Source organism: Coffea arabica, chromosome 1c, assembly GCF_036785885.1.
Source record: "Coffea arabica cultivar ET-39 chromosome 1c, Coffea Arabica ET-39 HiFi, whole genome shotgun sequence".
Taxonomy (NCBI): domain Eukaryota; kingdom Viridiplantae; phylum Streptophyta; class Magnoliopsida; order Gentianales; family Rubiaceae; genus Coffea; species Coffea arabica.
Window position 1 is genome coordinate 41280510 of NC_092310.1, and position 27527 is coordinate 41308036.

A 27527-nucleotide genomic window follows, 5' to 3' on the forward strand; every position below is an offset into this window, starting at 1 on the left:
CTTTGTGCAACCTTTATTAACACAACTACCACTAATCATAACAATAAGATTAACAAGAATAAACTAAAAATACTACAAGAAACAAGGAAAACTATCCTAATTTAGAACCTTAGATAAAGTATTACCGACACAGATGGGGAATTCCTAAACTTGGAGGTCCTAATTCTGTATTAGACTCCTCCACTTAAGTAGAACTCATCCCCAAGTTCTAAGAAGAAGTTCGATGCAAGAACCATAAGAACTTGTAGCCATGATCCTTCCTCAAATTTTGTAAAGCCTAAATATGATGAACTTTTGTACTACCTCAAACACACTCATTGTCTACTATAGTTGAGATGAATTTTGTTGCACCTTCCCCTGTGACATAAAGCTCAACCAGATCCTTCTTTGGGTGCAAAATTTCCTCACTAAGGTTAGTATCTCCTTGGGTTAGGATAAGAGCACAATCAACTAATTTGGATAGAGATGAATTTGACGGTAGTGGACCTACGAATACTTTATCGGCCTCAAGGTCCTTGAATTCATGCAACTTATCAGGCTCCATGGTTGGAGAAGAATCTATGTTTGTCGAGAGTCCGATGGTTTGGAACAAAATTTTTCTTTGTCACCATCGTGTTTGTAGATGAACTCCTCTATCTCTCCCTTCTTCTGCTTTTTACTATACTCGAGTTTTGCTACATCAACGGGTGATGTAGGCACACAAATCTAATATCTATATTGAGTGCTTCGATCCCAATTTACATAGACCTAATAAATAAGAGAACTTAGAGAAACTGCACAATACCGGAATTATCAAGAGTGTATCTCCCAACTAGACATCTAGCATGTAGATCTCTTGAAATAATAGCTTGATCTGAACTTTTGGAAAAATTCTTGAAGTAGACATTCCATATGATCACCACGACGTCAAGGTGGTCGAGGCAAGTGCTAAAGTGATCAGGGTTATCTTGAGGCATTATAGTGGTCGTCGAGGAGAAACCGGCTCTGATATCATTTGACACGGTATGAAAGTACGAGGAGGAGAATGGGTAACACGAACACCATTCATGATAGAGAAGCCTAAGGTGATACAAAGTAAATCCCAATAAACAAGATTCGAAGAATCTTAGAATGAGAGAAATCTCTTAACAATTGGAATTACCAATTCATATTTCATTAATAATTGATAAAAAAAAAAGGAATGAATACAAAAGCTCTAGATATCGAATTGTCTTGAGCAATTCTCTACTTTGCTCCATTTCCCTGTAAAAACTCTCTTGTCAAAAAATCAGGAAGAGAATTATTTTCTCCTGTAATAAATTCTATTTCAAAATCAAATACTGATAAAATTGCTTGCCATCTAGCAAAAATTTGTTTTGAAACTATATTTTGAACATCTTTTTGTAAAACTTCTTTTGCCGATTTACAATCTATTCTAAGTAAAAAATTTTTAATGTACAAATCATCTTGAAATTTTGATATACATAATACTATAGATAAAATCTCCTTTTTAATAGTAGAATAATTCTTTTGTGGATTAGACCATGTTCCTGAATGAAATCTAACTAATTCTTCTTTTAAATCATCTAGTCTTTGTTTTAAAATTCCTCCATATCCTAATTCTGATGCATCGGTTTCTACTATCATAAAAGCTTTAAGATGAGGAAGACATAAACATGGTAACGATTTAATTTTTTCTTTAAGATATCTAACCTTTTGAGTATATTCTTTAGACCATGGTTTTGGATTTTTCTTTAATCTATTAAATAATATGGAACATTCTTGTCTTAATTTAGGAAAGAAATTTGCAATATAATTTAAACATCCTAAAAATCTTTGCAATTGATTTTTCTCTTTTATTTCATCTGAAAATTTATTTGCAAATTCTAGATCTCTATTTATTGGCTTTATTGTTCCTTTATCTATATCATGTCCTAAAAATCTTATTTTAGTTTGGAATAATTTCATTTTAGATGCTGATACTACCAATCCATTTTTCTTAACTACCTTTAAAAATATATTTAAATGTTTAAAATGTTGTTCTAAATATTCTAAAAATATTAACACATCATCAACATAGACAATACTAAATGAACTATAAGGGTTGAATATATCATTCATTATATTTTGAAATTCTGAAGGTGCATTTTTTAATCCAAATGGCATTACTTTCCACTCATAATGGCCAAAAGGTGTTGTGAATGTTGTCTTATATCTATCTTCATCAACTATTTTTATTTGCCAATATCCCGATTTTAAATCAAAATTTGAAAATATCTTTGCATTATATAACCTATTTAATAAATCCTTTTTATTTGGAATTGGATATCTAATCCATTGTAAAACTTTATTTAATGGTTTATAATTAATAACTAATCTTGGAACTCCTCTTTCTTTTTTAGCTTGATTCATAACATAAAAAGCTGCACAACTCCAAGGCGATTTTGAAGGTGTTATTAATCCTTTATCCATTAATGTTTTTATTTCTTTCTTACAAAATTCTAGTAATTCAATATTCATTTGTATAGGTCTAGCTTTGTTGGAATATTTTTCTCATCAAAGTCCTTTTCATAAGGTAAATTTATCATATGTTGTTTTCTATCCGAAAAAGTATTCGGAATGTCTGTACAAACTTCTTTTTTAATTAAATCTTCTAATTCCAAAATTCTTTTTCCATTTTTATTTCTTTTAATTGTTCTTCAATTTTTAAATAAAATTTTCTTCTTTTATGTAATTTATATGTTGTTTAATTCTAGTAATAGTATTTATTGTTTTATAAATAGAGGATGATTGTAACATTTGTAATTCCCTTTGTCTAATTGGAGTTAAAAATTTAAAAGTAATAGTTTTTCCCATAATATTAGTAGAAACTCCTTCATATCCTATTGAAAATGGATATATTTGAATTAAAAAAGGTGTTCCCAATATTATGTCATTACTTATATTTTTTACAATTAAAAATTTATGTCTAAGACAATAATTGTTATTACATATTGATCCTTTTGTAAATTTATATTTTACTTGTAAATTTTCTCCATTTGCTGCCATTAATGTTTCATTTGTTCTTTCACAGTATTTAGTGGGAATTATTCTTTCTTTTATACAGCTTGAATCTGCTCCACTATCCAACAAAGCTACACATGTTTCTTTAAAATCTTCTACTATTATTGTGACTAAAGCATACCACTTTTGAAATGTCATCTTTTCTATTATATTTAGATATTGTTGTTCATTTACTGGTTTTTCTGGAATAATTATTTCTTCTGTAGTTAATGTTTTTGAAGTAGAAGGTTGATCTTTTTTATTTTCTATTAATGTCATTTTGGCTTCTATTTCTAAATCTTTAGTTTTTAATTCTATAATTTCTTGTTGTAATTGTTTCATTTGAGTCTTTAAACTATTAATTTCTGTTTGAAGGTCTTTCATAGTTTCTTTTTTCATATTATTTATATCAGGATATTTATCTATTAATTTTGAAATACTAAATGGTTCAATTATTTTTGGCATCTTATCTTCTTGTATAATTAAACTCTTTAGTCTTTCTAAATATTCTTTTTTAGCTAAAGGATCATCAATTTTTTCTATTATATCTAATAAAAATTCTTTATCTTCCTTTTTTATAATTACATTTATGCATTTTGGGTTTGTAATTTCATTTATATATTTTAGATTATTTAAACAATTACAATCTTCTTCATCATTTGAATTACTTATATCATTGTAATAATCATCTTATGTACTTTGTTCTTTTTCATTTATTAATAAGTTTATTAATTTATTCTTTATTTCTTCGTCTTCTGCACAGATTTCATTTATTCTTTCTTTTAATTTACATATATTTGCTTTATGTCCTACTTTCCCACATTTATAACAAACAATTTTCTTTTTATAGAATTTTTTGCCTTTCTTTTTCTCATAATTTTCATCTTTATTAGATTTTTTATATCTTAAGTATTTTTTCCCTATTTATTTTTCTTTTTATATGCTGATGGTGATTTAATTCTGTTTATACCAAATGCTTCACAAAATGATCCTACTTCCTTTGTTTTAGAGCCATACTTAATCTGAAGTTTTAATTCTGAACATAATATTAAACCTTCCTTTTTCACAAAAGCAAATAATTGTCCAAAAGTAATATTTTCAAATGAAATGACGCCTGTTCCTATTTCTTTTTGTAAGTTATCTATTATTCTTTGTGAGAATAAACTTGGTAATCCTATAAATCTTTCTTTCCAAAATGAAGCATTACAATCTGATCTTCTTAATACATTTGTTAAAAACATATCTTTGTACCATCTAAAGTCTGACAAAGTTGGGCATCTTAAATTTGTTAAAAATGTTTTGTTCGCATTTAACTCTTCTTTTGGATTTCCTACGAAATACATTACTATTGTTACAATTAAAAATTCTGCAGCATTTGATTGTACTTGAATATTTCCTTGATCATCTTCAATATCTTGTGTATGATCTAGTATTGATAATTTATCTTGAAGTGTTAAAGCATTATCCCACCAAATTTTTAATTGTCCTGTAAATCCTGATACTAATAATGTTGCAATATTTCTTTCTTGAATATTTTTAAGTTTATAAGCTAATTTAGCCATTCCCATTTCTTGTAAAGTATTTAATACTTCATATTCTGCTCTTCTGTCTGTATTCCATTCATAAATTGAATCTCCATCATATTTAGTAGTATGAAATTTTGATCTTTCTTCATATTGAATATTTGGGGGACTAGGTTTTGGATAGTAATTTCTAGTACTTACTAATTGCTAATCTTTTTATTATTTCTGAAGGATTTTCTTTTTCTTATTTTATTTATTTGATTATCTTCTTCTTCTCTAAATTGATCTTCTATAGGTGAAATCATATTTTCATCATTTTCTGAATAGTTTGATTCTTCTGATGATATTTCTTCATTGACCATGTCTAATGTACTTATTTTAGGAGTTTCAGTTTGAGCTTCTGTTGTTAGACTCCGCAATGTCTGAGATATTCTATTCAATATATTATCTGTATTGTTTATTCTTTGAGTATTAACACTTTGAACTAACTCTTGTTCTCTTTCTCTAGTTAAGCTTCTAGGTTGAAAATGTGGTGCTGAAATATCATTAGGAAATCTTGTAACTGGTTTTTGAATGCTATCTATTTTTGTATTCATTACTTCTATATGTTGAGATATAGTGTAAAGAATTTGATTTGTATAATTATTTTGTTGATATAATTTTTTAATATTTTCTAACTTTATATTATTACTACTACTTGATTCAACTTTTCTATCCTTTTTAAAAGGGGATGCAATTATATCTTCTTGTCCTATATTAATTTTTACTTCTTGCAGTGGAGGATGAATTGAAGTTATTACTTGATCGTCTTTTAATTTCCATTTTTTATATAAATTAGTTTGAACATTTATTTGTGGAGTATTATATACATCATCTATTCCTACCTTTGAAATATAGAATGATAACCAAGTAAAGAAGGGAAAATCAAACTTTCTTATCTTTAGTTCTTTCTTCCATTTTATTAATTTTTCTTTACATTCAGAAGATAATTGAAAAAATTAAATTCTTTTTTCTGTATTTTCTTCATCATCAAAATCTTCTTGTAAGTATTTATGATTTATTTTATATTCTTTAATTATTACATTTATTTATGCTTTCATTTGAGAATGTATTGGAGAATATTCTGATTAATTTTGATTAATTACTTCTGGCACTAGAGTTTTAAATCTGAATGTCGATAATCCATGAATGGATACTTGGGTCAGATTGCAAAACACCGATCAAACTTCTTTTTCCACTGCTTCTTTGTGCAACCTTTATTAACACAACTACCACTAATCATAACAATAAGATTAACAAGAATAAACTAAAAATACTACAAGAAACAAGGAAAACTATCCTAATTTAGAACCTTAGATAAAGTATTACCGACACAGATGGGGAATTCCTAAACTTGGAGGTCCTAATTCTGTATTAGACTCCTCCACTTAAGTAGAACTCATCCCCAAGTTCTAAGGAGAAGTTCGATGCAAGAACCATAAGAACTTGTAGCCATGATCCTTCCTCAAATTTTGTAAAGCCTAAATATAATGAACTTTTGTACTACCTCAAACACACTCATTGTCTACTATAGTTGAGATGAATTTTGTTGCACCTTTCCCTGTGACATAAAGCTCAACTAGATCCTTCTTTGGGTGCAAAATTTCCTCACTAAGGTTAGTATCTCCTTGGGTTAGGATAAGAGCACAATCAACTAATTTGGATGGAGATGAATTTGACGGTAGTGGACCTACGAATACTTTATTGGCCTCAAGGTCCTTGAATTCATGCAACTTATCAGGCTCCATGGTTGGAGAAGAATCTATGTTTGTGGGGAGTCCGATGGTTTGGAACAAAATTTTTCTTTGTCACCATCGTGTTTGTAGATGAACTCCTCTATCTCTCCCTTCTTCTGCTTTTTACTATACTCGAGTTTTGCTACATCAACGGGTGATGTAGGCACACAAATCTAATATCGATATTGAGTGGTTCGATCCCAATTTACATAGACCTAATAAACAAGAGAACTTAGAGAAACTGCACAATACCGGAATTATCAAGAGTGTATCTCCCAACTAGACATCTAGCATGTAGATCTCTTGAAATAGTAGCTTGATCTAAACTTTTGGAAAAATTCTTGAAGTAGACCTTCCATATGATCACCATGAGCGTCAAGGTGGTCGAGGCAAGTGCTAAAGTGATCAAGGTTATCTTGAGGCATTATAGTGGTCATCGAGGAGAAACCGGCTCTGATATCATCTAACACGGTATGAAAGTACGAGGAGGAGAAGGCGTAACATGAACACCATTCATGATAGAGAAACCTAAGGTGATACAAAGTAAATGTTGACCTTGGTCGATCAATCCTCGGTTTTGATGATTAACAAATCAAAATGTAGATTTGGGCTAATGTTTTTATGTGAGCAATTTGTTAGAACAGATTCTTGTGACACAAAAGAAGAAGCAAAAACAGGGCACTCATGTCGGACGTCCGAAAGGAAGCTATCGGACGTCCGAAAGGATGAAGAACATCAAGAAGGAAACTCTGTCGGACGCTCGTGAGGAAGCATCGGACGTCCGGAAGGATCGGACGCACGCCTCGGACGCACATCGATCGCATCAGACGTCCGAGAAATTTCGCAAAGATTTGATGACTCTCTGACGACGTTCGGACGCAGGGTTCGGACGTCCGACAGGCCAACGGCTAGTTTTGACAGCATTTAATATTTGACCGTTGGAGAGTCTTTTGGAGCCATTTCTCACCTTCTATAAACACCCCAAAACACAAGAAAACAAAGGACTTTTGCCAACACAAAATACAAGCTTACAAGTGAGATTTTTTAGTAGAAAGATTCTTTGTTGGTTGTATAAGGGGTTGGGGAAGTTGGGTTGTGAGGTTGCTCAAGTGAAGGTTACTCTCTAGGAGGAGTAAAACCTTGGTGAAGGTGAACCTATCACTTGAAGTGGTAAAACCTTGGTGAAGGTTACCTCATTTGTATAAAATAGTTCTTAATTGGGTGAGTGATCTTTCAAGTGTAGGTTGTTGAGGGTTAACTAGAATAATTGTAAAACTCCTTGGCTCAACCAAAGTGTGTTTGGGGTGAGGAAGGAGTGAGCCTTCACTTGTACATCTTGGTTAGCATCGCCATCTATTGAAGAGGCTATTGGATTGATATTTGGTTTGCATTTCTTATCTTTTCTCTTTAATTAAGTTTTCTTTATTGTGCTTAAATTTGATATATTTTTGTGCATCATTGTGAAATTGTTTGTACTCATTGGGTTGCACCAGACCTTACAGTAAATCCCAATAAACAAGATTCGAAGAATCTTAGAATGAGAGAAAGCTCTTAACAATTGGAATTACCAATTCATATTTCATTAATAATTGATAAAAAAAAAAGGAATGAATACAAAAGCTCTAGATATGCCTATTTATATGTTAAAAAAGTTTGATCTAAAAAGTAAAAAACAACACTAAAAAGCCCTAAACAAATAAAAGTTGCATATTGGCCATCATTGAGGATTTGCGAATGGATCCAAGTTAGCCAAAGCAAATCCGTGTCTCGAATCCGACTCGACAACCTATGGACGAATTCTTGGGCCGAATTGCACCTAGACACCAATCTGCCCTTTTTCTTCCATTGTTTCCATTGCCCTTTTCTCATCCATTGGACCTATCCCTTTTCTTGATCTAATTTATCAAGTAAAAATTTTTCCTTGTGTTAAAATCCCTTTTAATCATTAATTTTCGGAAATCTTGAATGATCTAAAGACAATTAAGATAAAATTATTTATGTGATGGACAGGTCCAATGGTGGAGAAAACATATTTCTAGCAACTCAATAAGAAAGTCTTTTTTTTTTTGGTAAATTCTTTTGGTGTTTAAAGGCGACTCCAAGGGTTTGAGAATTAAATCAATTATAGCCCTACAAAATTGAACTCAATTCTTGATGCTAACCAAGCTCAAGTCAAATTAAATAGTTCAATTCTCGATGTTAACCAAACTCAAGTCAAAATAAATAGTTCAAATTTGTGGGGCTATAATTATTATATCTTATTTTTAATTTTTTTTAAGTTTTTCAATGTAAATTTCATTTGTTTTTTGGATTTTATGGTATCTATTCTTGATATCTATTCTTTGATAGTTATATATATTTGATGATTTATTTCTCTTAGAAATTGTAATGAAATTATGATATTTTATTAAAAATATAGATCTAGACTTCGAGCATGATACATTTAAGCTGAACTTACTTGATCGAGCTAAACGTGCCATCACTAATCCATTCAAAATTTTGATTTATATTTTTTATAAAAAAGGAAAAATTCATTTAGAGCCCTAAATATTCGATATTTTTCATTTTGATCCAATTATAACAAGGCGTGGATTTGATCCATATGTATAGTTGTCAACGGACTGAGTTTGGACTCGAACCCGATATTTTTTCTTGAGTACGGATTAAAGAATAATTCTGGTACCTGAACTCGTTCCTGTACTCATACCTGTTTACCTTAACAAAAACAAAAGATCAATACGAAATATAAGATCGGATTCGGACCCGAATAATAAATTAATAATAATAAAATATAAATATTTTTAAATACATTTCTTTTACCAAATTAACAAAAACCCTAATCTTGCAATTCACCTACCCGCTGCACATGTCTTTCTCTTCTCTCTTGCTCCACCCGTCGATTCCAAACGTCCAACAAAATCACTCTTGGTCCCGTCCGCCATTTCCAAGCTTGCAGAGTTCGCCATCTCCTATAATCAATTCACCTCTAAATTGCTAGCTAGTTGTAAGTTGCTCCGTCGAGCCCGCTCCGCTGTTTCCATTTCGAAGGTTCGAGTTCCGCTTCCAATCCAGATTGTCGAAGCTTCCAGTTCCAGGCTCCAACAACTCTCTCTCTCAGCAATTTCGCATAAATTGGATACGGGTAATTTTTTTAAATTTGTTTGTACCCTAAAACTCCATGAAAAACATGGTGAAAGCCTTAAGTCGAGTCTGTTGGAATAGGAATAGGATTACGATTTGAACACCAAAGAAAATGAATGATACAAAAGAAAAAAATGTAGGCTTAATGCGTAACCACAGAAACATTTCTTGTATGTAAACAAATACTCACAAAACTTAATGCGTAACCACAGAAACATTTCTTGTATGTAAACAAATACTCACAGAACTTAATGCGTAACCACAGAAACATTTCGTCGAACAGTTGGCAGGCAAGAAACCTGAAAGCCGGCAGTGGCATTGATGCATTGTCTGTCAATACAATAATTTTTCTTCGTTTTATATTAACGTTAAGAACAAATCAGACCTTTATAGAACACCATTAGAGAAGAAACATTGACAGGCCTACCCGTATGAAACATCCTATGTACGGCTGGACCAAGAAACAAATATTTCAAACTCCTCAAAACATCAAAGAACAGGAACAGTTGAGCTCAATTCTGTTGCTCCTTCGGTGTAATATTTCATATTTGAGGTACCTTTTCTAGCTAACATCTATAAAGGTTGTCCAATTTGTGATTTCGAAATTGAGCTGATATTCTGTTGCATATTTCAGATTTATTTCCTTAATTAGTTGCATTTCTTGATGGTATTTTTTCGCATATCATTTCTCAGTTTACTTGTCGCAGATTGGTGGAAAAGTATAGTTTAGGGTTTGCTGATATGATGTATCTGAAAGAGGGATGTTCATTGCTGCTGAAAGTTCATAAGCCCTCGATCCCTTTTGTCCTGAATGCTAGTCCAATACTTGGTGTGAATCAAGAAAATGATGAAATTAGGAAAAACCCAAACCTTAATGAATCTGATGTTTTGAAGAGATTAAGAGGTGAGCGTGATACTTATTTAGCTTTAGAGTACTTTAAGCATGTAGCCAATGTAGAATCCTTCAAGCACACAACTTTAACTTACCAAATGATGATTGAGAAACTGGGGCAAAAGCACGAGATGGATGGTGTTCAGTACCTTTTGCAGCAAATGAAGTTGGAAGGTGTTAATTGTTCTGAGGGTATATTCATTAGTGTGATTGATTCTTATAGGCGGGCTGGGGCAGCTGAGCAAGCGCTGAAAACCTTTTATAGGATACAGGATTTTGGCTTTAAAGTGACTGTGAGGATTTATAATCATTTGTTGGATGCGTTGCTTTGTGAGAACCAATTTCATATGATTAATCCTGTCTATAACAATATGAAGAAAGATGGCTTGGAGCCGAATGTTTACACGTACAATATTCTTTTGAAGGCATTGTGTAAGAATAATAGGGTGGATGGGGCTTGTAAGTTGCTTGTGGAAATGTTAAATAAGGGATGTTCTCCGGATGTGGTGAGCTATACAACAATAGTGTCATCTTTGTGTAAGATTGGTAGTACTAAAGATGCAAGAAAACTGGCCTTGAATTATACACCTAGTGTTCCAGCTTATAATGCTCTTATAAATGGGTTCTGCCGGGAATGCAATTTTAGAGAGGCGTTTGAGTTGATGAACGACATGTTGGATAAGGGACTTAGACCTAATGTTGTCACGTATACAACATTACTCAATGCCATGTGTGATGTTGGTAATTTTGAGCTTTCTCTTGCTATGTTGGGGAAAATGTTTGTGAGTGGATGTAGTCCGAATATTCAGACTTTAACTTGTTTGATAAAAGGACTTTCTTTAAAAGGAAGGGTACATGAAGCTCTTGCTGTATGGAACCAAATTACCAGGGAGGGGTTATTACCCAATGTTGTCACATATAACACATTAATACATGGTCTTTGCTTTGTTGGGAATTTGTCCGAAGCTTTGTGTCTTCTTAACCAGATGGAGAGATATGGCTGCCTTCCCAATGTGACAACCTTTAGTACACTCATTGATGGATATGCAAAATTTGGAGATCTACGGGGTGCATCTGAGATATGGAACAAGATGATAACGTCTGGTTGTCCCCCAAATGTTGTGGTATATACCTCCATGGTGGATGTGCTTTGTAGAAACTTCATGTTTGACAGAGCTTATAATCTGATAGAGAAAATGGCAATGGAAAATTGTCCGCCAAACACTATTACATTCAATGTCTTTATCAAACATCTGTGCACCAGTGGTAGAGTAGATCAGGCTATGGAATTGTTTGATAAAATGGAACACTATGGATGTGCATGTAATATCACGACATACAATGAACTTTTGGGTGGTCTGTTCAAAATTAACAACTTCAGACTTGCATTTGAGCTTCTTGTGGATATGGAGAGAAACGGAATTGAGTTTAATATAGTGACATACAACAATATTGTAAACGGCCTTTCTCGTGCAGGCATGTTTGAGGTGGCCCTGATGTTTGTTGGAAAATTGTTGGTGAAGGGAATAAAACCTGATACTTTCACGTTGAATATTGTAATCAACGCCTACTGTAAGTGTGGTAAGGTTGAGTCAGCTATTAAGCTTCTAGACACCATGAGTTCTGTAGGTTGCAATCCAGATTTAGTTACATTTACCAGTCTCATCTGTGGAATCTGTGAGACAATTGGTTTAGATTTAGCCAGTGTTTATCTTCAGAGGATGATAGAAAAAGGAATCTGTCCTAATATTTCTATATGGAACTTCTTGGTGCGATGGTTATTTAGGAAGCTAGGCTATGATGCATCACTGACACATTTTAATAATGTTATGGATGGTAGACTGGAAGAAACAGAGCTTCAGTTTCAAACTAAAGTATGACTAAAGGCGAGTAGTTGCTAGAAGTCAGTTCCAAAACCAAGATAGGTTTTGATTGAGTATTTGAGTAATTGTGGAGATACGAGCTTAGAAGGTTATGCAAGGAAATTTCGGAGACTTAGATATTTCCCAAGTGAAGGTAATTTATCCCATAAACATCTTCATCTATTTCTTATTCTTACAATTTTTCTGTACCTTGTAATATATGTATTCTCTATTTGTCTTTTTGTGCTTATGTATGCTCTCTTAGCATCAATTTTTGTGACGTGTTAGAAATGAGCATTCAAGCAGTTTCAACATGTCTCAAGTAAAACAAAAAATAGTGAGCCATTATCTCTGGCATAAGTAACAGTATGATTTCTTGGAGTTTTGAAACTGCTGTTTGGATTTCAGAGTTTTTCATTGGTTTGGTGCATAACCAGGGATGCTTAAAATTTTGATGCCAAGAATTATCTTCTCCTGTGGTACTTCCTTTTCTGTAGTTCCAGATATGATGGTGGGGTAAAACAAATCTTTCTTCACTGTAAAATTTCATGAATATCTGGTGTTTACTCTGATACAGCTTGGGTGGGTCTAACATACTCTAGATGATAAGATAAAATGAACTTTTTTTTGCCACAAGTGGCCGCATCTTATTTTACAGAATAAGCAGGAAAGCTCTTATTTATTTATTTATTTATATATTTTGTTTTCTGCCTTTTCCCTGATTAAGCGGCTTGGATGATATCAAGAATAGTCATTATGTATTTTTCATGGTGCTTCAGACGAGCAGATAAAATGGCCCATGGGGACTAAAAACCAAAGCAATGCGGAGGCTAAAAAGAAATTTGCTGAAAGCAATAATGATAGGTGCAAGTGTGACATTTATAATGCAAGTACTTTTGTTTGAGAAAGAAAATTCTGTTTTGGCTTTTTTAGTGATCCATGATCTGATCTTCAGCTTATTACGTGCTGTCTGATAGCAAAATGAGGAGTATGTATGATAAATGATGGCAATCAGGTTAGAAACGGGTTGGCGGGTCGGGTTGAGACCCGTGTATAATAGATAACCTGCTGACCCGAACACGACCAACCAACCCAAAACGGATTAGGATACCTGACCTGAACCTGAAAATTTCAGGTTGGCGGGTCAACCCGAATGACCTAAAACATAACTTCAATTTACTAATTTACCACTGTAGTTTCTAACAAAAACAATTTCGTACAAGACTACGTAATCAAGTAATAAAAATCTCGATAAAACAATCCCAAACTAGATCTGAAATAAATTAAAACACTGTAAAAGTATTTTATCCCAAATCAGATCTAAAATAAATTAAGATACTATAAAAATAGAAAATAATGTAATAAATTATTTGTCTAAACATAATAATTCCAACGTCACACAAGTTAAACAAATTCATTTAGAGCTGTGATGCCCCACTTCTCCCAATGGTGAACCCAAGGGTATCGGCGGAACGCCTGCCCAGCTCTCGCCAGAACTCGGTACTAGTTCAATTTAAACTCAATAATAACCAATCGATACTAAAAAAAAAAAATCGAAGAGATAAAGGAAGGTTAAATCCTTAATAACCGTTCGAGTCTTACATCATAATTTACCCAATTACTTTACATTCCCAAAATATACAGCTTCCAAAATCAAATTCTAAATAAATACATTCACAATTTTAATCAAATGAAGCATCAAGTAAGCTTCTCCAGAATTTCTCCCATTTCAGCTCCTATTAAAGAAAACAAATCTAATGGGGTGAGCGGATGCTCGTGAGGCCAAGAAAACATGCAAGACAAGTAATTCAATAGCAGTAGCACTTACAAAACATTGAAAACTATAACATTCAAGAAATTCACAATTTATAATAAACCCCCTTGAGTAGGATGTAGGAGCTTTCAGGAGCTAAATCTTTGCTTACTTTGCCCAAGTTCAATTCAATACCTTCTTGTGACGACACCCCGTCACTCGGATAGATAATTAAATTCATAGAACTTTACGTATTTCATTTATGTTTCTAAGATGACTCGAGAGGCACCTCCCACTTAAATTGATGTGGTACTTACTATCGCTCAGTTTATAGGTCTGAGACGATTCGAGAGGTACCTCTCACCAAATTGATGTGGTACTTGCTATCGTTTAGAGGTCGATGAGACACCGCTCCAATCGACTTAGAATGCTTAAAGATTTTAAGACTATTCGAGAGGTACCTTCCACCCGAATCGCCTGAATCGGCGTGGTGCTTGCTATCGTTTAACGGTTTAGGGTACTGAGACGACTCGAGAGGTACTTCCCACCAAATCGGTGTAGTACTTACAATCGTTCAGTGGTCGATGAGGCATCGCTTCAATCGACTTATGCAGCCGTAGCATAATTAATTATTTCATTCAATCATTCAATACATTCATTCATTTCATTTCAATCAAGTCATTCACGATTCATTTATTTAAATTCAATCAAGTCATTCACTATTCATTCATTTCAATTCAATCAAATCATTCATGATTCATTCAAATAAGACCGAGTGTGGTAAGATACACACTCGACTCAGTATTTTCAAAATCTCCAATCACTAATAATAATTAAGTACATATCAAGTTTACATACACTTGACACTCACCAAGTAATTCAAGAAGCAAGAACAAGTGATTGTTTAGGCGTCTTTCGTGTGATCCTCTTGCAGGTCCTCTTAAGTGCTTGAGCAATTAATAATGAACTATTATACACTATCGCTTAAAATCCCTAATTATCGAGGAGGATTGCACTAGAGTACAATCTAAGAAAATTTCATAAAAATGAGCCTTAATTACTCGCAAATCGAGACTCAAATGTAGGGTTTTAAAACACGAGAAATTTGGTTTTCATCTTGGAAATCAAGTGTAAAACGGTCTATTAATATCGAAGAAAAATGGAGAGTTCGAAATCCTCAATTTTCTTTGAGTTCGGAAATTTCAGATTTGTTGAGCGATTTTTGAAAAATCGTATCTCACTCTCTGTAAGTCCAAAATTGAAAAACTTGGTACCATTGGAAACTACTTCCAAAGTACTAAAAGTTTCTAGAAGACATTTTTTCATGATTTCAAATGGAAGACATTCAAATTTTGGGTTCAAAATGCTATTTTGAATACTAAGGCAGTTTTTAGGGTTGGTTTTTTGCCAACTTTGAAAATTCGACAAAATTCACACAATGTGAACTAGCCTTTGAAAGTTAGAATTCAATTAGAGTTACAATCAAAATTTAAAACAAAACAAGCAGAACAAAAATCGGGGTTTTGAGCACCAAGATATGGCGGCTCAAAGTTACCTAAAAGTTGGGACTGTTAGACCATTTTTCAGGTTTAAAACATAGATTTTGAATCTTAGGTTGAGCATCGAAATGGACTCGGAATGGCATTAAATTTGGTATGATTATACTACCATATAAGGGCTATTCCTCTGTTAAATTTCATACAAAAATTCATTCAGGAAGTCGGTTAACAAAACCATTAAAGTTCCATAATTTGTTAAGGCAAATCTGCCTTGCACTTGCATTTTTCTTTTCTCAAATATTTGGTCAATGAAAATTCCTCGAACATGATTCATTTATGAGGGCAAAATCTAGAAAACATCCAAAATATGTTTGGTAGGTGATTAACATCAAGAATTTCGAATAAAAAGTCTCAAATCAAGATTAGTTATAAATCAGTCCATAATTAGGGTTTTCTTTCATGAAGACAGCTCTGAAATCTTGCCACAACTCACTTAATTCAACTCAGAATTGAGCGTGGTCGGTGGCGTTGAGAACTACATTTATAAAGCTATAATTTCTTAGAATGAATTGTTTTAAAATTCTGTTCACAACTAGCTCATATTTGAGCATCAAGTTGCAGCTCAAAACAGGGCTTCCAGTATAGACGAGAAATAGAACAGACAACTTTACAAGGTTGGTACGGCTCACCCAGGTGGAATCAGGGCATGTATTTTATACTGTTGGAAAATTGGAAGTGTCTAGTTTCTAATGCGGCAAACGGCACTCGATTTCAACGTCGGAGCAAAGAGTTATGGCCGAAACAAAATCACTGCCAGAGAGGCTCTGGTTACGTTTCCAGTTTTACTACATTTTTAAAATCTCAACATTTACCCATCCAAATCACATAATTTTTTTTGTAAAAACTTTCTACACAACCTATACAACCTATCTACATCAAAAACAAGTCAATTGGACCACAAAAAATTGCACCAAAGTGCACGGCAATAGCAGGGGCAGAAACTGTAAAATTCCCTATTCACTTCCTTTGAGATTTCTTTTACAATACAACTTATTTTCACTAGATTAAGTACTAATCCAACATAAATAACATCAAATCAATTCATCAAGCCATTGTGGGATTTCATAGAGTCTATTCACAAGATTTTCAACAATATAAAGCTATCCACATGAATTTATGAGCTTATAAGTGCAAGATAACTTCCATAAACCAAGTTTTAAGAGGTTGATCGTTGTTTACCTTTGTAGATGATTAAGATAAAAAATTTCAGTCCTTGGAAGCTAAAGAAAATCGTGAGAAGCCTGCCCTTTTCCTAACTTAGGTTGATCTCCAAGTGGTTTGTAAAGTGTGTAAATTTTGAAGTGATTTGGGTGAGATTTGAGTGGTGAAATGAAGAAAAAATGTTTGTTCTTTCTTCCTCCTTGGGGCCGACTGCTATGAGTGAAGAGAGGGTGTGTTTGCTGAAAATGAAACTTCCTTAGGAAGTTTAAATGTGTGGTTCAAATTGCCTCAAAAGTTAACTCTTCCTCACAGCGCGCACGCGCTCGTTTCGTGCTCGATTTCTCTCCGGTTTGTTTCACTAATGCACTAAACCTCTAATACACTTCCATTCATACTATTATTATTCACTCTTAATAGTCTAAAAAGAATTTCTCAAATCTCCAATTAACCGCGCTCCGGTTTGATATACAATCAAATCTACAGTCCCATAGTCCGACATTCTAAATTTTTAGATCTAGGATACACTACAAAGATCTAAAACCTAATCTCTGATGCCAACTGTAATACCCCCACTTTTCCTAAGGGCGAACTTAAGGGTATCGGCGGAACGCCTGCCCAACTCTCGCCAGGACTCGGTACTAATTCAATTTAAACTCAATAATAACCAATCGATATTAAAAAAATTCGAAGAGTTAAAGGAAGGTCAAATCCTAAATAACTGTTCGAGTCTTGCATTATAATCTACCCAATTACTTTACATTCCCAAAATATACAGCTTCCAAAATCAAATTCTAAATAAATGCATTCACAATTCTAATCAAATGAAGTATTAAGTAAGCTTCTCCAGAATTCCTCCCATTTCAGCTCCTGTTAAAGAAAACAAATCTAACGAGGTGAGAGGCTGCTCGTGAGGCAAAGAAAAACATGCAAGACAAGTATTCAATAGTAATAGCACTTACACAATCGTGAAAACTGTAACATTCAAAAAATTCACAATTTATAATAAACCCCCTTGAGTAGGATGTAGGAGCTCTCAGGAGCTAAATCATTGCTTACTTTGCCCAAGTTCAATTCAATACCTTCTTGTGACGACACCCTGTTATTCGGATAGATAATTAAATACATAGAACTTTATGTATTTCATTTATGTTTCTGAGACGACTCGAGAGGCACCTCCCACTCAAATCGGTATGGTACTTGCTATCGCTCAGTTTATAGGTCTGAGACGATTCGAGAGGTATCTCCTACCAAATCGGTGTGGTACTTGCTATCGTTCAAAGGTCGATGAGACACCGCTCCAATCGATTTAGAATGCTTAAAGATTCTAAAACGATTCAAGAGGTACTTCCCACCCTAATCGGTGTGGTATTTGCTATCGTTCAGAGGTTTAGGGTATTGAGACGACTCGAGAGGTACCTCCCACCCGAATCGGTGTAGTACTTAGAATCGTTCAGTGGTCGATGAGGCATCGCTCCAATCGATTTAGCATGTTTAGGGTATTGAAACGACTCGAGAGGTACCTCCCACCAAATTGGTGTGGTACTTACAATCGTTCAGTGGTCGATGAGGCATCGCTCCAATCGACTTAGCATGGTTTAGGGTACTGAGTTCGCGTATATCGAACCAGAGCAGTTAATTGGAGATTTGAGAAATTCATTCTAGACTATAAAGAATGAAAAATAATAGTATGAATGGACGTGCATTAGAGGTTTAATACACTAGTGAAACAAACTCGAGAGAAATTGAGCAGGAAACCCGCGTGTGCGCGCGCGGAGGGAGAGTTGACTTTTGAAACAATTTGAACCACACATTTAAGCTTCCCAAGGAAGCTTCATTTTTAGCAAACACACCATCTCTCTTCACTCATAGCAGCTGGCCACAAGGAGGAAGAAAGAACCAACATTTCTTCTTCATTTCACCACTCAAATCTCACCCAAATCACTTCAAAATTTACACACACTTTGCAAACCACTTGGAGATCAACCTAAGTTAGGAAAAGGGCTTGCTTCTTACGGTTTACTTTAGCTTTCAAGGGTCGAAATTTTCTGCCTTAGTCATCTATAAAGGTAAAAACGATCAACCTCTTAAAACTTGATTTATGAAAGTTATCTTGCACTTGTAAGCTCATAAATTCATGTGGGTAGTTTTATATTGTTGGAAATCTTATGAGTGGGCTCTATGAAATTCTATAATGGCTTGATGAACTGATTTGATGAGATTTGATGTTATTTATGTTGGATTAGTACTTAATTTAGTGAAAATAAGTTGTATTGTGGAAGAAAGCTAAATGGAAGTGAAAATGAAATTTTACTGTTTCTGCCACTGCTATTGCCGTGCACTTTTTTGTGGTCCAATTGACTTGTTTTTTGATGTAGATAGGTTGTACAGGTTGTGTGGAAAGTTTCCACAAAAAAAATTTCGTGATTTGGATGAGTAAATGTTGAGATTTCAAAAATGTAGCAAAACTGGAAACGTAACCAGAGCCTCTCTAGCAGTGATTTTGTTTTGGCCATAACTCTTTGTTCCGACGTCGAAATTGAGTGCCGTTTCCGACATTAGAAACTAGACACTTCCAGTTTTCCAACGGTATAAAATGCATGCCCTGATTCCACTTGAGTGAGCCGTACCAACCTTGTAAAGTTGCCTGTTCTGTTTCTCGTCTGTACTGGAAACCCTATTTTGAGCTGCGACTTAATACTCAAATATGAGCTAGTTGTGGACAGAATTTTAAAACGATTCCTTCTAAGAAATTGTAACCTTATGAATGTAGTTTTCAACGCCACCAACCATGCTCAATTCCGAGTTGAATTGAGTGAGTTGTGGTCGGATTTCAGAGCTGTCTTCATGAAAGAAAACCCTAATTTTGAACTGATTTATAGCTAATCTTGATTTGGGACTTTTTATTCGAAATCCTTGCTGTTAATCACTTACCAAACATATTTTGGATGTTTCCTAGACTTTGTCTTCATAAATGAATCATGTTCGAGGAATTTTCATTGGCCAAATGTTTGAAAAAAGGAAAACGCAAGTGCAAGGCAGATTTGCCTTAGCAAATTGTGGAATTTCAATGGTTTTGTTAACCGACTTCCCGAACGAATTTTTGTATGAAATTTGACAGAGGAATAGCCCTTATATAATAGTGTAATCATACCAAATTTGATGCCATTCCGAATCCATTTCGATGCTCAACCAAAGATTCAAAATCTATGTTTTAAACCTGGAAAATGGTCTAACAATCCCAACTTTTGGGTAACTTTGAGCCGTTATATCTTGGTACTCAAAATCCCGATTCTTGTTCTGCTTCTTTTGTTTTAAACTTAAATTGTAACTCTAATTGAGTTCCAAATGTAGTTAATGCCTTTGGGGAAAAAAGAATAAGTTGGTTTAGTTAAATAAAATATATTTTTATATTTACTAAATTATTTTTAATTCATAAATGGGTTATCGGGTCAACCCGTGGGTAATCTGAATTCGACTTTTTTTCTGGTTCATCGGGTTTGACTCGATTCCGACCCAAATATACGAAGTCTCAACCCAAACCCATTAATTTCGTATTAGGTTCGTGTCGTGTTTTCAGGTTATATTGAAAACTGCCACCCCTAATGATAATTATGGGAAGAGGGTCTAAACTAGCTTACTGCTAGTTGTGGCAGAGTTTTTCTTTATTGTGGATGGCTAGATTTTTACTAGACCACCATTTTGAATCCGGGGTTGAATTATTTCTTGGTTAACTTCTTTTATTTTGACTTTATTTTATGAGTAGGGGAGTAAACAAACATAATCAAACCGAACAACCAAGTGTTCAAGCTTGTTTGATTATTTAAAGAAGCTTAAAATTTTGTTCAAGTGTGGCTTGTTTATTTGCTGAACCGAGTTTGAACGAGGTTTTGATGGGATTTGAATATTATCGAACATAAAATGCTTTTGGTTTGACTAGTTGGTGAGCTCGAACAAGCTCTTACCAAACCAAACTCAATTTGAATATCAAGTAGTTTGGTTCATTTTTCAACCCTATTTATGAGACTGTTTAGTTGATGTTGCAATATTTTGAGCTTTTGTTCTTCAAGTTTTCGAAGTTCTTCATTTGCTCTTGCTTTCTTTAACAGTTTGGTACTCCACTAGTTCAGGTATCTTTGATAATTTCTACTGTTTTGGGTCGACAGTTGTTTGAAGCAAAAATTTCTATTAGATCGAACTTTATTGCTGTCAAATAGGCATGGGAAGAGTTACCTCATACATAGCTATGCTATTTGAATTTGAGTTTCGTGGACTTTGTTATCTGGTCGCTGAGAAACACCATTTTTACAGTATAGACTTGATTCTTTTCCCTATTTATCATGTTCTGCTTTTCAAGATAGATTTTCCTTTTAATGATGGAATAATGTGGTTTTGGTGTGTTAGCCCTTTTAATAATTCAAGACTGTCTATTTTTCCTTTCCTACTTTCTGCATCATGTATAATTGCCAGCAAGTAGTCCTTTTGAACTTTTCTTCTTAGGATCTGTTCTTTAAGGGTAAAATGCCAAAAAACTCCCTGTGGTTTGACAAAAATTCAATTTAACTTCCTCTGATTTGAAAACCTACACTATAACTCCCTGTGGTTTTGACTAAATTGAAAATTGGATAGAAAGCATCAGATCTAACGGTTGTGTGTGAAATGTTAATGTTGCCCCTACTATACGTGAGATGCTTTCCATTCAATTTCAATTTAGTCGAAATCGTAGGGAGTCATAGTGTAATTTTTCAAATCAAAGGGAGTTAAATTGAACATTCAACAAACCATAGAGAGTTCATTTATATAAGGGCAATATTGACATTTCATGTATAATCGTTAGATTAGATGCTTTCCGTCCAATTTCAATCTAGTTGAATCCACAGGGAGTTATAGTGTAGGTTTCAAACTAAAGGGAGTTAAATTGAACATTTAGCAAACCACAAGAGTTTTTGGGTATTTTACCTTTTCTTTAAACATGATTTTTATATCAGAGAGAAGTAGAGATTTCTAAATAACTAAGACTTTGCTGTTTGCTCTCATGCAATTAGGAGACTGCCATGCCAAGATTCCTCTAGTTCTAAAGACATGTGAGGACTCACATTCAAGAATTTTGTCTTTGTTTTGAATCATTGGATTTAACATACTGCTTTTGTGCTGCATATTTTGATGGGGAAATTTATGAAATGGGGGCTCGGTTGATGCTTAATTAGTAAACGGAATTTGAACAAACAGTATTTGTACCGATTTTTGCAGAGTAACGGTATATGTTATACAAAGTCAGTACGAAATATCCTGTATAATTGATAGCCCAAAATCTTGTGCTCTTTCTTGCCAAATGCGACCTATTTCGGAAATTTCCCGTGATACCCATGGTGGATTTGACAGCTTGAATTTGCTTGAATTAACTTACATAAAGCTGCTGCTCTTTATGTTGTTGACAGTTGTAGCTCTATCACTTCAGTATAAATGGTAGATGGATATGTATATTCTTTGTACCATACAGTTTGCTGCATGCATCTCCTATTCCCTTTTTATTTGCCGTTTGATTCAATGTTGATCGATCTTTGTGATCTTAGCTCCCTTGCTAGTATCAAATGCAAATAATGATCTGTCTTCTGATACTTAAATATGGTGTTTGGGAGCTAGGCACTTGTTGAAGTTAAAGCAACATGGAGCCTCAGCTAAATCCCTTTTGTCTAGATGAGAAATGGTAGAGGTTGCTATGAAACAAGATGTCAGCTTTTTCACAGTTGATAGCCTCCTATGAAAGAGTATTTTGGGGTTGGTTCCTTCTTATATGTGGCGCAGTTTCCTTTTGTGGGCTCCTTTTCGCCGCTGTTGGCTCAAAGCTTCTTCCACCATCAGGGAATTCTCTCATTTCTGCCATACTGAATGATAGGTTGATATTCCACTTGACTTTTATCTTCTATCATAGATTTCCTCAGCATATGCACCTTCTATGTAAAAGGTGAAAATTGGGGACTATTCTTAGCATATGATATAGAAAGCTTCTCTATTGCTTCCATTGCGTGCTTATGGAACTAAATGTCTGTTGTAAGGAAAAGTTGAACGGCAAATCTAAGGTTGTTATTTTGGCGTATTTAGCTAGATAAATCATGGAATTTAGCAAGACTTCTTCCTAGGTCAAGTGCTTATTCATATTATTGTCTTTTATCTCTCTCTCTCTCTCTCTGTGGTATTGACTTATATCAGTTTATACAGAATTTTTTTCCTAACTTTTTCCTTTTGTCTATAACCTTATCCACTTAAGGATGGTAAAAGCTTCACTATACAGCTTTTGTATGATACCGATTAGTAATGCCATCATCTGCTGCTCTTTTCTTGTAATTATTCAGCATTTCAATGGTTTGGATTTGTGAGCTTCAGTTTGTTGGACCTTATTGGTTTTTGACTCTTAGAAACTTAGGCTAGTAGTAGCATTAGCCATTATTTTTTAACTTGGTGTTCACTCTTGAACAGGTACTATTGCCTCTTGGTGCCCTTAACACCTCCAATCCTTCTTATTGCAGTCTACTTCCACTGGCTGTGTATGAAATTGTTCAAGCATGCATGACCTCATGATCATCAACTCAGGTGAGGGATGGACTTGAAAACAATGATTTAGGCCTTTGTTGATTGTCCTTTTATTATTTATTTTGTTGACGTGCTTCTTATTCACAATTGATTTCTTTTCTCTTTATATGCACGTTTTATGCAAACATGCATGTGCATATGCCTGTTTGCATCTATATCTAGGAAGTGGGTGTACATGATTTGTAAACCACCATAAACTCAATCATGTTGCTCATCATTTTAAATTTTGTAATAACTTGACATACTTGAAATACCAAAGCTGCGAGCACAATACAAGTGCACCTTAATATTCAGGTTAACTTAAAATTGCAGGTTCACTTAAGGTTGATAATTATAAAAGAACCTGCTTCATGATAGGCACTTAGGTGAAGGCAGACTATTCTGAACCAACAATAAGACTGGCTGATGAGAAAGCGCAAAGGGTGTGTTCTCAAATTAGATAAGCTAGAATAATGAATTACCTGATGGAGCATGTTGAAGACAAAATTGAATGGAGATCTTTTTAACTTGGTTTCAGAGTTCCAAGAAAGATTTCTGAAAACATCCATAAGGCAGTGTAACACTAATTTATTAACTGTAAGTTCGAGGTAGAGAAAGACTGACAATAGCACGGCATCACATAGTTAAGAAAAGCATTAGGGTTAATGGAGGATAGTGTAGATTGCAGAAAGAGTACTCAATTTGCTGACACACAACTTTAAAAAGCCATTCTGCCACTTGTGGGTGCTTTAAATCATCAATGAAATGTTCGAAAATGAGTTCCTTTTGCTAGTGTGCTTCTGACTCCTAAAACCTGATCAGATCAGCCTTCTTTTTTTCGTCAACAATCATGATAACTTAGTAAGTGCACCTCAGCAAGATTGAATTACATGAAATGTGCAAGAGTAAGTTCTGGATAGAACTCCTTGGGCATGGTGGTAACTTTAATTTATTCGTGATCTTATCTTGATACTTAAAATCTCGATGTGGCTTGGAGCTTATTTACCTTTAGGCATGTTTCTTCCTTTTCTTATTTAGTATATGTTTATGAAGCAAGTTGTTAAGGAAGAAAAAAGAAACAGCGGCTTCTGAATATATTCTGGGCCTTTTTTTTCCTTTTAAATTCTGAAACCAAAACATAATACACAAAACACCTCTATAGATGTTTTCTGGAATTAGCTACCTTCATTGTAGAATAAGCTAAAAATACATGTCAAAGTAATCAAGAAGTCAGAAGAGATCATGTACTTATAAAAGTTTAGGATATCAAGCCTAGCATGACAAGTTTTTGAACAACTGAAACTTGTTCTACCTTTATTTTATTGATCGAAGTTGAACGAGCTTTTCAAGGGCCAAGGTTGAATTGACTATTGAGTGACTTGGTTTGTATTTTCAGTTCATCATTTATCACCTGTTATATTTGTCCTCCCCTAAATAGTTGTGCTTGCTATAAGTACAGGGAAATAGGAATGTCAGACTACCTTCTGGTGCTGAATTTTTTTTTTTGTGTAATTTAATAGCTGAAATAGGAATACTAATTATTTGTAAGAAACTAGAAATGTGTTTATCCTGCATCTAGTTCACAAATGTAAATGTATATTATACATAAATATCAGCCGTATTTTGTTGATTCATCCGGATTTTGTCTATGCCTGCCCATAGTTTTAAGTTTTGCTAAAATGAGAGTGTGGCTCTCTAATGTACACAAACAATTTCTTTTTTATGTATGCCTTAATTTATTGCTGGTTACATGATTTATGTTGAGGAACTTAATAGTGACAATATGCATATGAGAACTGGAAACATTTTTATGCATATGTCGGATTAACACATATAAACCATTGTGTATACGTGTGCAGGTACCATATTGATTCACTTTGGTCAACATTGTTTCAAACTTGCATGCATTTACATTCTCCTTTTGCTGAAAATGCGTTTTCTTATTGGCTGGTTTGCTCCTTCAGTGATTGATGCATTTGTTTTAAACGCTTTGCATTGTACATTAGAGACGACTTGGTGTTCCGAGTTCAGTTTCACATGGAAAGTCATCGACCTACTCCCCCCCCTTCCTTTTTTTCTCCTGCAGACTGATAATATTGGTTGGCTGTGTCGATAGCAATTTTATCCTTTTAAGGTTTTTAATTTGAAAACTAAATGAAACGGCTCACTTTAAGGCCTAATATACTGTCAACAAGAACTAGTGGCCAGTTTATCTTTCTTGATTTATAGAGTTATGTTTTTTGAACTAGTGGCTGGTTTAGCTTCTCAAAATATGGAGCTAATTTTCCATTTCTGCTACAGGAGAATGTCTATGATTGTTAGTTTGAATGCAAAACTTTCAACTGTTTCTTGTGCTACCACCTCATATGCTTGCAAGTCATTCTGTAAGAATTGCTGGTGGCAGCAAGTTTTCTAGAAATTTTAGTTTTGCTTGGATGTTGCATCTGACGTCTTTTCTTCTTGTCCATTTTTCTCCCTATTTCTCTGCTTATGAGTTTTGGGGTTTTCTGTAAACAAGATCACTGCATGGCATGATTTTTTCCCTTTCTCGGTTGACTTCGCAGACTCATAATTGAGATTGGTAACTTATCAGGGAAGCTTGTATATCATTATTACCATATATAGATGTTTTGCATGCTTTTCTCTGGCTCCTTTCCTTTGCACATGACTGGCAAATCTAATTGGTGATTTCCATGAAGGCTATTGGTTTGCATAAATTAGTATCAAAATCCAAATTCTTAGAATTGATAAACTTGCACATCCGAGGTAATGAAATGGCAATGGTTTGTATTACTTGGTTTTACACAAGCAATTCAAAATCTGCCCGCTATAACCATGCACAATGAACATTGTAAAAGGTCAGAGTTGTTAAGCTTCTCTCATACACATATTACGACTCGTTATGATAACCTCCAAATGTTTTACTCTTTGCCTATTTGGCACAGGAATCTATAGATTAGGATTGAAATCCACTCCAACATTTCATTGAGGAAGACAGAGGGGAAGAAACTATTACAAGAGACATGGAGACAAAAGCAGACAAAGAAAACGTCAACAGCTTTTTAGTTGGTTCTGTTCCAACGGTCATTTACCTCCCCGATTTCATTACTGATGAAGAAGAGCAGCACCTTCTCAACACTATTTATACAGCCCCCGTTTCCAAGTGGAAAGTTTTGAAGAATAGGAGGCTCCAAAACTGGGGAGGCATTGTGCATGAGAAGGGTCTTCTTGCTCAAGATTTGCCCTCTTGGCTGACTATAATTACTGCTAGGATATACGAGAAATCTGGATTGTTTCCTTCAGCAATTAATCATGTACTCATTAATGAGTACCTTCCTGACCAGGGAATAATGCCACACCAGGATGGACCTGCTTATTTTCCCGTCGTGGCAATTTTGTCTCTTGGATCGCCAGCTGTCATGGACTTTACTCCTCACCCAAGTTTGCAACTTTCTACAGAACCACTGGAGAATAAGGAAACTCAAAACACCACAGCTAATGAAGGGCCCATGCTGATGAATACTGATAGATCCTCTGATAAACATCCACCATTCTCTGTGGTATTGATGCCCCGTAGTTTGCTTATATTTAAAGATGAGGCATACACAGACTACTTGCATGGAATAAAAGATCAGGAGTATCAGCAGTTTGACAAGGCTGTTAATATTCCTCAGATTACAAAAAGCCTTGCCTTGATCCAATCTGCAGCACGCCCAGAGGAAGAAATTGACAGAAATGAAACAAGATGTGACGAACTAATTCATAGGACTGCTACCAGAATTTCCTTGACGTGCAGAGTAGTGACTAAAGTCCAGAGAAATTTGTTCAAGTTTTAGGGCTCTCTTGTTGGAGAGAATTTCAATTTTGGATATCTGTGGGCTACAGTTTGGATTTATGGTGCAAGAATTTTTGGTCTCAACTCGGTCGTACTTCTGTAAGTTGTGGTTGCATATGATTTCCTGGCTGTAAAGATCAGTAGAGTTTCAGCATTGACGTAAATAGTTGTTGCACATGCTCCCCCCCCCCCCCCCCCCCCCCCAAAAAAAAAAAAAAAAGAAAGAGAAGAACACAAGGAATCAATTCAAGGGTTTGTATTAGGTGGACCTCAAATTAAAATCATATGTTTGGTAGTTGAACTTGAACCTGGTTTTGACTAAATTGCACGAGGTGATTGGTCAAACGAATCTACACACGCACAAATATTTCTAATTTAGAAAAATTTCTCACTTCTATAATGAATCTTCCTAATTATTCCTGTCTTATAAGAGCCTCA

General features: G+C 34.4%; 1 protein-coding gene across 15 annotated transcripts; it reads left to right on the forward strand.

Moving 5' to 3' along the window:
* Window positions 1-9149: 9149 nt before the first annotated feature.
* Window positions 9150-27253, forward strand: LOC113723001 (alkylated DNA repair protein ALKBH6 homolog). Of its 15 annotated transcripts, none has more exons than XM_027246544.2 (5): window positions 9150-9461; window positions 12994-13078; window positions 22328-22580; window positions 23162-23275; window positions 26200-27253. In XM_027246544.2, the coding sequence occupies exon 5, from the start codon at window positions 26278-26280 to the stop codon at window positions 27088-27090; it is 813 nt and encodes a 270-aa protein (XP_027102345.1). In that variant the 5' UTR covers window positions 9150-9461; window positions 12994-13078; window positions 22328-22580; window positions 23162-23275; window positions 26200-26277; the 3' UTR covers window positions 27091-27253. The 15 variants fall into 15 exon arrangements, with proteins under 15 accessions (XP_027102345.1, XP_027102099.2, XP_027102159.2 ...); XM_027246298.2 differs by lacking the exon at window positions 12994-13078 and adding an exon at window positions 10154-12368 and having other exon boundaries at window positions 26200-26289; XM_027246358.2 differs by lacking the exon at window positions 12994-13078 and adding an exon at window positions 10168-12368 and having other exon boundaries at window positions 26200-26289.
* Window positions 27254-27527: the final 274 nt, after the last annotated feature.